Source organism: Musa acuminata, chromosome BXJ1-10, assembly GCF_036884655.1.
Source record: "Musa acuminata AAA Group cultivar baxijiao chromosome BXJ1-10, Cavendish_Baxijiao_AAA, whole genome shotgun sequence".
Lineage (NCBI taxonomy): Eukaryota > Viridiplantae > Streptophyta > Magnoliopsida > Zingiberales > Musaceae > Musa > Musa acuminata.
Window position 1 is genome coordinate 840,990 of NC_088336.1, and position 14,402 is coordinate 855,391.

Below are 14,402 nucleotides of genomic sequence, written 5' to 3' on the forward strand. Positions count from 1 at the left end.
GGTTAAAGGCTTTATCGTAAAGTACCTTTATTTTATTTTATATTTTATAATATTTTATTTATAATTTTATGAATAATTTTATATTTTTTATTATAAATAAATATATTATATAATTTAAAAAAATTCTTAATTTAGATCGGTTCAATTGAATGGGTTAATTTGATTAAACAAGTTTAAAAATGGAGAGAAATAAAAAAACAAAAAAATCATTTTCAAATATAAGAACTTCCGAAAAAATAAATCAGCTTCCCGCACGGTAAAAAGGGACAAACTGGCTTTTGTGGACTAATCGCCCACCCTATAATGTAGCCTTCTTTTACTGCTAGAAAATCATAATGGTGCATTTGTTGAAGTAACAACTTTTTCTAGAAAAATTTTCAGGCTAGTGCTGAAGATTCGAGAAATCAAGAGACATTTTTCATTATTCACTTATCAGCATCAACATCATTGGATGCAAGTGGAAGTACTGTAACTTTCATAGTCATGGTAAATGATTTATGATCAGCTATTGGTGGCACTCTGTCATTTGTTGTTTCTTAGTATGGTGGATAGAACAGAGTCGAAGACAATAAAAACGGTGAGAACACCCTTGTTCACTTCGAAGTACAAATATTACCAACTTAAACATCACTAGTTCATAAACATGGGCATGTTTTTTTCTTTTTTTTCCCAAGCAGTCTGTTTTCTGCACTGTACAATTTCACGTTACCATCGAGACAAGCAATCTTCTCAGGAAATGCATACATCCTCGTAAGCCAAATCTACAGCATTAACAGTTTATCTCTTCCGTCGCTTGGGTTCAGCCTGCAATAGCAAACAAAGAATCCGACCAATAAAAGACCACTAGAGAGAGATGGATATCTAATTATGAACAGTGACCTCTTTTAGAAGCAATGTTCCCCGAGACATCTAGAAATTTAACACCTAAAAAATGTAATTCTAAAGTGCTTTACATCAAGCAGCTTGATACATATTTTTCCAGTGTCCTACTGTGTAAAAAAGAAAAAGTATTCTACCATTGCACTGAGTTTTTATAGCAATTGTTGATAAAAAAGGCTCCTCTTTCACATGAATTCAGGCATGCTACAATGTATGAATGGACAAAATACAAGGAATACTAGGAACCAAAACTAAAATCGAGAATGATTATTAAATATGTTGAAAAGAAGCTTCTGACATTATTGCATAATACCATTATGTTACAGCCTGCTCATGCAAGCCTGCAACATGCAGATACTTAGTCATGCGTCATTTCAGGCCATTCCTGCCTTACGTAGTCATCACACAGAGGCAAGATTGCTAAAGAACATAGCCTCCATCCCACATTGTGCATGGAATTTCCTGTGCAAAAATGACATCAGAAACATCAGCCATCTAATCACCTTGAAACCTCTTAGGTGGCACAAGCCTGGATGAGGCTCCAGGGTAGTGTCCAGGATTATGTAGTCACATGCCTTGCAGCTATATGGCAGACTAGCCATGGACCATTTATTGCACGAACATTCTAAGTGAGCAGCAATGTCCATTTCTTTATTGCCAATAAAGTACTTTGTTAATATATTTTTAGAGTGACCTCGAGTTGCACTTTGACTAAGTGATGATGGCTGTTTGTCCTGCATGTTCCCTTTTCACAAACATGTTTTCTTTCTGTATAGATCCTTATTGGACGCGCAAGGTTCCAAGATGATTGATCCTTTGAGAACTAGTGTGCCAAGGGTGAGGTAGTCCGCACACATGACTGTTTGGGCAAAACGAATGTAGAGACATGAGGAAGTGGATTTAGTTGCCTAGAGAAGTGGCATCCAAATTGGCATTCAAGGTCATAGCTAATCCCTCATGCGAGAAGTACCACTAGGACAAGCAACTTTAGAAGAATGTGTATGTGCAAAGGGCTGGGATGGTTGAGTTCAATCTTGACATTATCAGCCTAGCTTGACAGGGATCTATGCAAGTGGAAGTGCTTAGTAAAAATGGATGGGCGCAAGTCAAGGAGTGGCTGATTGATGATTGAAAGTGTCGTCGTCCAAGGACTAGCAAAGGCAAGGGGAATAAATATATCTTCTATTGTTTAATGGTATACATAACATCCAATAATTTGTTTAATGTCTAATTTACATGTATTGTTCATCATAACTATATCTAATGTATATTGTAACATAATCTTTTATGTTTACATATTATACATTCTATAACATATCATTAAACAACTAAACAGTAGCAAGTAAACAAAATTTACAACTATCACTAATTTGACAATGACACTAATGATGGTAGTGGTGACTGATCAGGAGCAACAACGATTGCTCAAATCATGATGGACAAAATCTACAATGAGTTTGAGTTGTAACCTAAAGGCATGCTCCCGTCCTCTCTCCCTAGTCCCTTCCTTTACTCAAATCCACCTTCCCTCCTATCATATGTACTACACTTGCCCCCACACCTTTCTCTTTTCCCTCACTTTTTGATCTATTTTCCATGTTCTAAAAGCTTTTGGTCGGAATCAGCAATTCTCAAGGACCCCCCCACCTATCACCTAGAAAGCTCCAACCTAAATCAGTTAGAATTGTCTAGAAATTGGCACTCGAAGGATCTCAAACACTCATCTTCCAATCCCAATCCAAATTGATCGATTTTAAAAATTGTGTAATGTGTTCATCTAGTGGATGCTATATAACACTTTCTTTCATCCAATATAGAAATATGAGACTCCATCAATTTTTATTCTATCCTAACCAACTCAAGTTTTAGGTTTTTAAAATTTTGGAGTTTTGGCCGAAATAAATTGATTGGAGTTGTAACTAAGTTATCAATCTCATCCTTCTCTTTGTATTCAGCCTCACCTGAAAGTTCAATTGGTATCTTCTTGTTTAAGTCTTCTTGGATCTTGATAATCTTGTTATACAAGTGATATGGCCATTATTTTCAGTCACTCAAGACTCGTCATGTAAAATCCAATCAGTAGCACTTATTGGGCATGCCACATCAACTACAACGTGCCACAATAACAGAGCATTTAAAGGTATCTTCTCAGGTATGTATTAATTCCGGACTTGCTAAATGAATACCTATGATCTTTTGATGCCTACCGACACATACTAACTTAACTATGGAGGAATTTTGCCAACCAAACCCCCGACATAGTCTTTTGAGATGGGTGGGATATGGAATATGGATGTTTTTCATTCACAAAAGTACCAAATACTCAAGAAACTCTACTCTTTCGAACGCCACTGTCATTGAAAAACTAGCCACATAGGATCAATTTCACCAAGCCAAATTGATATATAATACCATATTCATAAAATATTCAGCTCTTATTATTAGTCCTTTTAGTTTTGAAGGAAGAAGATGAACAGAAAAGATAGAGCAGAAAATACTCATTGAGTTGAGTGTTGGTTCAAGCTTCCTAGTAGTCTAGAGAGAAGACGTGGCATGGGCTCTCTCCCTTGACCACCAAAGTGGAAGATGTATCTAAGGTTGACGGTCTTCCCAATTGACAAGTTCCCGATCCACCCCATTGTCACGAACGGTCGTCGCGCAGCCGCAACAACTCCGTTCAACGAACCGTTCGTCGCTCAAACCTACATGTACAACTGCTTGACAGCATGTTTTCTCTTGGTTTTGGGTCATTTTGCTTGTAAATATGTAAGTTCGAACAAGCCGCAGCGTTACAAAGCGACCGCTCACCGAACCGAGCAAAACAGCCCCAAAACAGCTCTGTTTTCGCGTGCCGTGGGAGGGTGGCGGAGAACTGCCTCCGCTCCCCAAAACGTCAGCCATCTCAGACCCCAGGAACCACCCGGGTGGCACAGGGCTGGATGGGGCTTCGGTTATATACCGGGCGTTGAACTCTCTTTCGCAAGTTCGCACGTGACCTTTACGGGAACTTGTCTTCGCGCCCGGGACCAGGTGAGCGACTGTTTGTGGGCTTGCAGCTGTTCGTTCATCCTTGAAAGCCTTGTTTTTCTCCCTCTCCCTCTTTTCTCTTGTGCACACAGGGTGTTCGTCGAATTGCTTGCAAAGCTTCCCTTTTCGCGAGACTTCGGGACTCGTCCGTTGCTCGTTCTTTCGAACTAACCATCTTTCTCTTTTACAGGTCCTTCGGGACCTGCGAGAGGTTACAAAGTGGGCTTATCCTTGCAGAGCAATATCGCAAGGGCGAAGCGCGACTTAGGCAACGCAAGCTAAGTGCGCGTCTTTGCCACAAGGGTGACTCGCGACTTCGGCAACGCAAGCTAAGTTCGTGTCTTTGGCCGCAAGGGTGCCTCACGCCTTAGGCAATTCCAGCTAAGGTCGTGACATTGTGGTATCAGAGCGGGCAAGCTCTTCGATCGAACAGCGAACGAACTTCGCAACTTCGCCATGGCAAAGCATCGTGGCGAATCAAGCAAGACGGGGCAAGCCGGACCCTTGCCCCAAGCAGCCGCAGGTGGGCTGTATGTGCACACTCGCTCTCATGCTGTTGGAGCCGCTCAAGAGGAGCGCGGCAGCGAACAAGATGAGCGAGAAGTTGGCTACTCTCTGCGAGCGGAGGAAGCGCAATCTGGAGCGCTAACTGGGAAAAAGAGTCACAAGGAGAGACTCACGACGACGGAAACCCGCCTGGATGTTCTTGAAGCAAGCATGGAGGAACTCTACCATGGCCAACAAAGGCTTGTTGGGGTAGAGAGCTCGCAAGAGGAAGCGAAGTCCAGGATCGACAAGGTCGAGGCCCTAGTCGACCGACTGTCTGATGACACCAAAGACTCCGTGCAACACTTACAGGATGTTGTGGCGGAACTCACTGCAAAGGTGGCTATGCTCACAAGAACACTAAATGCGGGAGGAGGCAACACCCGCGTTGCACCGCCACAAAAGTTGAGGGCACCTGAGCCTCATGGATATGGAGGGGCCAGAGATGCCAAGGAGCTCGAGAACTTTCTGTTCGAAATGGAGCAATACTTCCGAGCTACGAGGCCCAATTCTGAAGATACCAAAGTTTCTATAGCAACAATGTATCTAAATGGAGATGCGAAACTTTGGTGGCGAACTCGTTGGGAGGAGATCCAACAGGGTCAGTGTCGAGTCGACACATGGGAGGACTTGAAGCGGGAGTTGAGAACTCAGTTCCTACCGGAGAACACAGAGTTCGTCGCAAGAAGGAAGTTGAGACAACTCCGCCAAAGTACCACCATCCGAGACTATGTGAAACAATTTTCTGCACTAATGCTGGACATACAGGACATGTCCGAGAAGGACAAGTTGTTCAGCTTCCTCGATGGGTTGAAAACATGGGCTCAACAGGAGCTAAATCGAAGGAATGTTACCGATGTGGTCGGGGCAATTGCTGCTGCAGAAAGGCTCACCGACTTTGTTTCCTCTGAAGACCCAGCGAGAAGGAAACAATCTTCAGGCAATCGCCCTCCAAAACATTCTCGAGGGAAGGAGCTCGGGGGCGAACAGAAGAATAAGAGCTCCCACAAAGGGCCGAACCCGAAAGGCAAGGCCTCAAAACCTAGAGGATGCTTCTTGTGCGGAGGACCGCACATGGTAAGGGAGTGCCCACAAAAACAGGCACTCAACGCGTTGACGGCTTCCATCCACCCCCCCCGATCGGACAAGGGCAAAGCTGTTGCTCTTAGTTCGAGCAGTTCAGAATCCAGCAGCGACGACGAGGAGTCGCAAGGACCCCGAATGGGAGCAATGCGTTTGTTGAACGCTATGCGGGGTCAAGTAGGGGAGAACATTAAGACAAAGGTACAAAAAGCAGGAAGTAGTGAACTGATGTATGTGGACATCAAGCTGAATGGCCAAACGACCCGTGCAATGGTGGACACGGGTGCTACCCACAACTTCATAGCCGATCGTGAAGCACAGCGACTTGGGTTGACCTTGGAGAAGAGCCCAAGCCGAATGAAGGCGGTGAACTCGGAGGCCAGGCGAATCTCCGGGTTGGCGAAGGGAGTTCCCATCAAAATCGGGACATGGAGCAGGAACACCAACATGATGGCCGTGCCATTGGACGACTTCCAAGTGATTCTTGGAATGGAGTTTATGCACGCGGCGAAGTTGGTGCCGATGCCGTTCTTGAACTCCTTATGTATGATGGGAGGCGATGACCCCTGCGTGGTTCCCGTCTCTCGGAGAGGAACCAAGGAGCCCCAACACATTTCGGCATTACAATTGAAGAAAGAGGTGCGAAAAGGCGAACTGACATTCGTGGCTGCTATGAAGCTAGAGCCACTCAACGAGGAGGCCATTCAAGAACCTGCTGCGTTGGCGAACGTCCTGAAAGAGTTCAAAGACGTTATGCCACCCGAGTTGCCGAAGACTCTTCCACCACGCAGAGGCGTGGATCACAGTATCGAGCTGGAGCCAGGAGTGAAGCCTCCAGCGAGACCACCCTACCGCATGCCCCCGCCAGAGTTGGCAGAACTCAGGAAGCAGTTAGGTGAACTACTAAGCGGTGGTCTCATCCGCAGCTCTAAAGCACCTTTCGGAGCTCCAGTTCTTTTCCAGAAGAAACAAGATGGGAGTCTCCGATTATGCGTCGACTACCGAGCCCTCAACAAAGTAACAGTGAAGAACAAGTATCCCATCCCGCTCATTGCGGACTTATTCGACCAATTGGGCAAAGCAAAGTATTTCTCAAAACTCGACCTTCGGTCAGGGTTTTGGCAGTTGCGCATTGCTGATGGCGACGAAGGAAAGACTACCTGTGTGACCAGGTATGGAGCGTTTGAGTTCTTGGTGATGCCTTTCGGCTTAACCAACGCAACGGCCACATTCTGCACTCTCATGTACCAGCTATTCAAGGAGTATTTGGATAAGTTCGTGGTCGTCTACTTGGACGATATCGTCGTCTACAGTCAAACGCTCGAGGAGCACGTCAAGCACCTTCGGACGATTTTCAAGGTTCTCAGGGAGAATACTTTGTTCGTGAAAAGGGAGAAATGCTACTTTGCTCAAACTGATATCTTATTCTTGGGGCATCGAATTGGTGATGGCTCCATTCGGATGGATAAGTCGAAGGTGCAAGCAGTTGCGGAATGGCGAACTCCAAAGATGGTGCCAGAGTTGAGATCCTTCCTTGGTTTCGTCAATTACTATCGACGCTTCATAGCGAGATATTCGAAGCGAGCAACCCCACTGACGGAGTTGCTAAAGACGAAGCAGCCTTGGAAGTGGTCTGACAAATGTGAGATAGCATTCCAAGATCTGAAGGCTGCTGTTCTGGAAAAACCGGTGCTCAAATTGCCGGACTATGGAGAGCCCTTTGAAGTCCATACAGATGCTTTAGACTTCGCTATTAGGGTTGTACTCATGCAGGAAGGTCATACGGTGGCCTACGAGAGCCGCAAACTCAACGAGACCGAGAGGCGGTATCCACTGCATGAGAAGGAGATGATAGCAGTGATCCACTGTCTACGAGTTTGGCGACGCTACCTCCTCGGGTCGTGATTTGTGCTGAGGACAGACAACATCGCCCTGAGCTATTTCCAAACTCAGAAGAAGCTCTCCCCAAAGCAGGCACGGTGGCAGGACTTCCTGGCTGAATTTGATATGGCAATGGAGTACAAGCCCGGGAAGGCGAATGTCGTGGCTGATGCGCTGAGTCGGAAAGTGGAATGCGTGAATGCTGCACAACTGGAGGGCAGAGGCCAAGCTAGTAAGTTGCACTCCAACTTCCTTTCCTGAATCAGGGATGGACTGTATAGTGATCCCCGGGCAGTTATCCTGATGCAGCTCATCAAAGAAGGCAAGGCACGACGATTTTGGGTCCAGTAGGGACTTGTTTACACAAAAGGGAATAGGGTTTATGTTCCCCGATTGGACAATTTAAGGCGTGAACTCTTAAAAGAGTGTCACGATTCCCTTTGGGCTGGACACCCAAGCATTCACAGAACGTTGGCTCTCGTGGAGAGGGCCTTCTACTGGCCGAAGATGGGGACTGATGTGGAGGAGTATGTTCGAATATGCCATACTTGCCAACAAGACAAGGTGGAGCAGCGGAAGCCGGTGGGACTTTTGGAGCCGTTGCCCGTACCAAAAAGGTCGTGGGAGAGCATTTCCTTAGACTTAATATCAAGCTTGCCACCTGTAGGGGGACTCGGATCGATACTCGTGGTGGTCGATCGGTTTTCAAAGTATACAACTTTCATTGCTGCTCCCCTACACTGTTCAGCAGAAGAGGCGGCCAGACTGATGATGAAGGATGTAGTGAAGTATTGGGGAGTCCCGCACAATATCATTAGTGATCGAGACGCTCGGTTCCTGGGACGATTCTGGACCGAGCTATTCAAATTGTTAGGGTCAAAGTTATACTTCTCTACAAGCCTCCACCCCCAAACGGATGGTCAGACTGCAAGAATAAACTCGCTCTTGGAGGAATATCTCCGGCACTACATGAGTGCCAATCAACGAGATTGGGTGAAGCTGTTGGACATTGCCCAATTCTCCTACAACTTGCAGCGGAGCTCTGCATCCAACAAGAGCCCCTTTGAGATTATCACAGGACAACAACCGTCAACTCCGCACACCATGGCAATTGGGTATACTGGGAGTAGTCCATCAGCCTATCATTTCGCAAAGGAGTGGCATCGAAATGCAGATATTACGCGGGCTTACTTGGAGAAGGCGGCAAAACGGATGAAGAAGTGGGCAGACTTGGGAAGGCGACCGCAAGAGTTCAAAGTTGGCGATTTGGTGTTGGTAAAGCTCCAACCAGTATCACTCCAATTCTTCAGGAACAGAGTCCACAAAGGATTGGTGCGCAAGTATGAAGGGCCCTTCCCAATTATCAGCAGGGTAGGCAACGTCTCTTACAAGTTGCAGCTGTCGGCGTGGTTCAAAATTCACAACGTTCTTCACGCCAGCAACCTAAAAGCCTACCACTCGGATCCGCAAGATGTTTCCCGAAATGTTCCAACTCGGCTACCTCCCATCATAGCCTCCTACGAGAAGCGAGTGGAAACCATCCTGGCGGACCGCAAGACAAAGCTACCCAACGGAGCTGAGCAGACAGAATACTTGGTGAAGTGGCGAAAGCTTCCACGAACTGAAGCTAGTTGGGAGTCTGAAGACGCCCTACGACATGAAGAAGAAGTCATCAACAACTACCAACAAGCGTCGACGAGGGCGTCGATAGTTTAAGTGGGGGAGAATGTCATGAACGGTCGTCGCGCACCCGCAACAACTCCGTTCAATGAACCATTCGTCGCTCACACCTGCATGTACAGCTGCTTGACAGCATGTTTTCTCTTGGTTTTGGGTCATTTTGCTTGTAAATATGTAAGTTCGAACAAGCTGCAGCGTTACAAAGTGACCGCTCACCGAACCGAGCAAAACAGCCCCAAAACAGCCCAAAACAGCTCCGTTTTCGCGTGCCGCGGGAGGGTGGCGGAGAACTGCCTCCGCTCACCAAAACGTCAGCCATCTCAGACCCCAGGAACCACCCGGGTGGCACAGGGCTGGATGGGGCTTCGGTTATATACCGGGCGTTGAACTCTCTTTCGCAAGTTCGCACGTGACCTTTACGGGAACTTGTCTTCGCGCCCGGGACCAGGTGATCGGCTGTTTGTGGGCTTGCAGTTGTTCGTTCATCCTTGAAAGCCTTGTTTTTCTCCCTCTCCCTCTTTTCTCTTGTGCACACAGGGTGTTCGTCGAATTGCTTGTAAAGCTTCCCTTTTTCGCGAGACTTCGAGACTTGTCCGTTGCTCGTTCTTTCGAACTAACCATCTTTCTCTTTTACAGGTCCTTCGGGACCTGCGAGAGGTTACAAAGTGGGCTGATCCTTGCGGAGCAATATCGCATGGGCGAAGCGCGACTTAGGCAACGCAAGCTAAGTGCGCGCCTTTGCCACAAGGGTGACTCGCGACTTAGGCAATGCAAGCTAAGTTCGCGTCTTTGGCCGCAAGGGTGCCTCACGCCTTAGGCAATTCCAGCTAAGGTCGTGACACCATGGCAAGCATAAAAAAAACTTGGGTCAACCTTAGTAGGGCTGGTGCAGGATGTTTTGGCTCTCTTTTAACTGGTGTCAAGGCCCATGAAGGATGTTCAGGTTGCTAGAATTTTGCATGAAAACATTTTGTAATTCTCATAAGTCATAACAATGACAACCTTGTCGTACATTTTACTTTGAAAACTCCCAACTTCTGAGCCACAAATATTCTTTCATTCGAAAGAACATAGTCTAAAACTCTCCCTCATTTCTACCCTCCATCCCTCTCTAGGGGATAGATTGGTTGCTCACTGTAATTTGACTCCACTACTTGAAAGTTGATTAGTGACAACTGCATGCTAATAACTCATCATGAGCAGGTAACCTACTTGTCTTATAATTTGTACAAAGCACATTGATTAATGTGGCCCATAATGCTTAAGCAAGGTTCTCTTCTCTCTTTCCTTTACTTGGTTGCAAAGGCACATCCTTTGCCTTCACCACCACCATAACCACCTCCCATCCAAGCCGACGCCTTGTATCGCTGCTACATCCGAGGATGTGTAGCCTCCTCTCCCCATCTCTTCTCTCCCTCTTTTTATTTGGTATGCACCAGACAATATGCATGCGGCAACACTCCGTGCACCGAGACTCAGACCAATCTAACAAGGGACAAGGTTCGTAATTTTGTACCGTACCGAAGTAACGACTTCAGCTTAGTATGGTACGGTACGAGTATACAGAGTGATACGTTCAAGCATATCGCTTGATATATATATATATATATATATATATATATATCAAAAATAAAAAGAGAGGCGACGTCGCCTCGTTTCTTCTGCTCGCGTGGGGAGAAAATGGTTTCTTCTGCTCGGTTTCTTCTCCTCGCGAGAAGTCATTGACGACGCCTCGACGACATTGCCTCATTTCTTCTGCCCACGTGGGGAGAAGAAACGATTTCTTCTGCTCGATTTCTTCTCCCCATGAAGCCTCGTCGATGTCGCCGAGGCTTCTTCTCCCCGCGCGGATGAGGAGAAGTCGCCGATGATGCCGAGGCATCGTCGCCTCAAACGAGGAGGCAACATATCATCTACGGCATCCTGCAAGGGAAGGCAATGATGGATCGGGATTGTCGAGGGAGAGTGGCACCAGATCTCTAGGTTCTTTTTTTTCTTCTTCCTCTTCTTCCTTCAACCAATTTCGGGTGGTAACGAGGTGGAAACAACTCCAATCGATGGTATCGCTCAGTGGCAGGCAATCCACGTACCGATCTACTAGCGGACCAGTATATACCGCCCGGTACGAGCGGTATCATTCAAAATTAAAAACCTTGACAAAGGACCCATATAGTTCTCAAACTAGAATTTGAAATTTTGATCTTGAAAAACCATGAATGTGGCCACTTATAGTAAACAAAAATCATCGTTTTAACTTATTAGGTTCATTTTACCATTTTTGATATAGTTCAGCAGCTGAATTAAACATTTCTGATATTTTTGATAAACCAGCAGCAAACAAAAATAAAGTATGCAAATGGACCTTGTCATAATAACTCCTGTTTAATTAGTGTCAATATCCAATTACCTTTTGCTAGAAGATTCCTTGCCACAAAGTATTGATAGATGGGCATATGGGTTGGTACAAATCAGCATTTATAGATCCAATTTTATACTGAGGTTTGGGGTTTTTACCTAGCACCGGTTCATACCGGGGTTAATCACTGGAATGACCATCCCACTGATGGTACTGAGGTTTGGGGTTTTTACCTGGCACCGGTTCATACCAGGGTTAATCACTGGAATGACCATCCCATTGATGTCCCATCCAATTTTTAGGGATGGAATAAGATGTATCATGCAATAAACATATCACCCAACTCTCTAATCAAGGTTTGCAATACCACTCAGTACACATGCTATATACCTTTCCAATAGCTTACTGCTATGCGAATCAGGGTAAACTGGATGGTACACCCAACATAGCCCCTGTTCCGCCTGGTACAGGGCCTATACCACCCAGCACAGGACCTACACCAGACAGTAATTCTTTTTGTTTTTCAGTCTTTTCAAACTCTTTTTGAAACTTGATATGTATCGGCATGCCCAATGTGCCAACACAATATGACCCAATATCACTTCGGGCCAGGACCGTTATAGGTTTGAAACCTGACATTAAAAACCTTGATTTTGATAGCTCTTGACAGCTAGCTTTTCTTTTTTTTATTTTCTTTTTTACTTTCTCTCTCCACACGCGATCTCTCTTTCATGCATCCCTCTCCCCTCTTTCCTTTGCCTCTTTGTCCTCCCTAATGTTGATGTCACTACCTCCGCCTTGCAATGTCGTGGTTGCTACCGCCACATTGTCACGAACGGTCGTCGCGCACTCGCAACAACTCCGTTCAACGAACCGTTCTGTCACGACCTTAGCTAGAATTGCCTAAGGCGTGAGGCACCCTTGCGGCCAAAGACGCGAACTTAGCTTGCGTTGCCTAAGTCGCGAGTTACCCTTGTGGCAAAGACGCGAACTTAGCTTGCGTTGCCTAAGTCACGCTTCGCCCTTGCGATATTACTCCACAAGGATCAGCCAACTTGTAACCTCTCGCAGGTCCCGAAGGACCTGTAAAAGAGAAAGTTGGTCAGTTCGAAAAAACGAGCAACGGACAAGTCCCAAAGTCTTGCGAAAATGGGAAGATTTACAAGCAATTCGACGAACACCTTGTGTGCATAAGAGAAAAGAGGGAGAGGGAGAAAACAAGGCTTTAGAAGGATGAACGAACAGCTGCAAGCCCACAAACAGCCGCTCACCTGGTCCCGAGCGCGAAGACAAGTTCCAGTAAAGGCCACGTGCGAACTTGCGAAAGAGAGTTCAACGCCCGGTATATAACCGAAGCCCCATCCAGCCCTATGCCACCCGGGGGGTTCAAAGGGGCTGAGATGGCTGACGTTTTGGTGAGCGGAGGCAGTTCACCGCAACCCTCCCGCGGCACGCGAAAACGGAGCTGTTTTGGGTTGTTTTGGGGCTGTTTTGCTCGGTTCGGTGAGCGGTCGCTTTGTAACGATGCAGCTTGTTCGAACTTACATTTTTACAAGCAAAATGACCCAAAACCAAGAGAAAACATGCTGCCACGCAGTTGTACATGTAGGTGTGACGACGAACGGTTCGTTGAACGGAGTTATTGCGGGTGCGCGACGACCGTTCGTGACATTCTCCCCCACTTAAACTGTCGACGCCCTCGTCGATGCTTGTTGGTAGTTGTTGATGACTTCTTCTTCATGTCGCAGGGCGTCTTCAGGCTCCCAACTGGCTTCAGTTCGGGGAAGCTTTCACCACTTCACCAAGTACTCTGTCTGCTCAGCTCCGTTGGGTAGCTTTATCTTGCGGTCCACCAAAATGGTTTCCACTCGCTTCTCGTAGGGGGCTGTGATGGGAGGTAGCCGAGTTGGAACACTTCGGGAAGCATCTTGCGGATCTGAGTGGTAGGCTTTCAGGTTGCTGGCGTGAAGAACGTTGTGAATTTTGAACCATGCCGGCAACTGCAACTTGTAAGAGACGTTGCCTACCCTGCTGATAATTGGGAAGGGCCCTTCATACTTGCGCACCAATCCTTTGTGGACTCTGTTCCTAAAGAATTGGAGTGATGCCGGTTGGAGCTTTACCAACACCAAATCGCCAACTTTGAACTCTTGCGGTCGACTTCCCAAGTCTGCCCACTTCTTCATCCTTTTTGTCGCCTTCTCCAAGTAAGCCCGCGCAATATCTGCATTTCGATGCTACTCCTTTGCCAAATGATAGGCTAATGGACTACTCCCAGTATACCCAATTGCCATGGTGTGCGGAGTCGACGGTTGTTGTCCTGTGATAATCTCGAAGGGGCTCTTGTTAGATGCAGAGCTACGCTGCAAGTTGTAGGAGAATTGGGCAATGTCCAACAGCTTCACCCAATCTCATTGATTGGCACTCACGTAGTGCCGGAGATATTGCTCCAAGAGTGAGTTTATCCTTTCAGTCTGGCCATCCGTCTGGGGGTCGAGGCTTGTAGAGAAGTATAACTTTGACCCCAACAATTTGAATAGCTCGGTCCAGAATCGTCCCAGTAACCGAGCGTTTCAATCACTAATGATATTGTGCGGGACTCCCCAATACTTCACTGCATCCTTCATCATCGGCCTGGCCGCCTCTTCTGCTGAACAGTGTAGGGGAGCAGCGATGAAAGTTGCATACTTTGAAAACCGATCGACCACCACGAGTATCGATCCGAGTCCCCCTACAGGTGGCAAGCTTGATATGAAGTCCAAGGAAATGCTCTCCCACGGCCTTTCTAGTACGGGCAACGGCTCCAAAAGTCCCACCGGCTTCCGCTGCTCCACCTTGTCTTGTTGGCAAGTAAGGCATGTTCGAACATATTCCTCCACATCAATCCCCATCTTCGGCCAATAGAAGGCCCTCTCCACAAGAGCCAACGTTCTGTGAATGCCTGGGTGTC

General features: G+C 46.6%; 1 protein-coding gene across 2 annotated transcripts in view; it reads right to left on the minus strand.

The window, feature by feature from the left end:
- Window positions 1–395: 395 nt before the first annotated feature.
- The window catches only part of LOC135595140 (chromatin remodeling protein EBS-like), a 62,543-nt gene continuing 48,536 nt past the window's right edge, over window positions 396–14,402 (minus strand). For both annotated transcript variants that reach the window (XM_065085662.1, XM_065085661.1), the window contains one exon: window positions 396–804. In XM_065085662.1, the coding sequence (XP_064941734.1) occupies window positions 778–804 (27 nt within the window). In that variant the 3' untranslated portion in view covers window positions 396–777. The remainder of the gene's footprint in view (window positions 805–14,402) is intronic.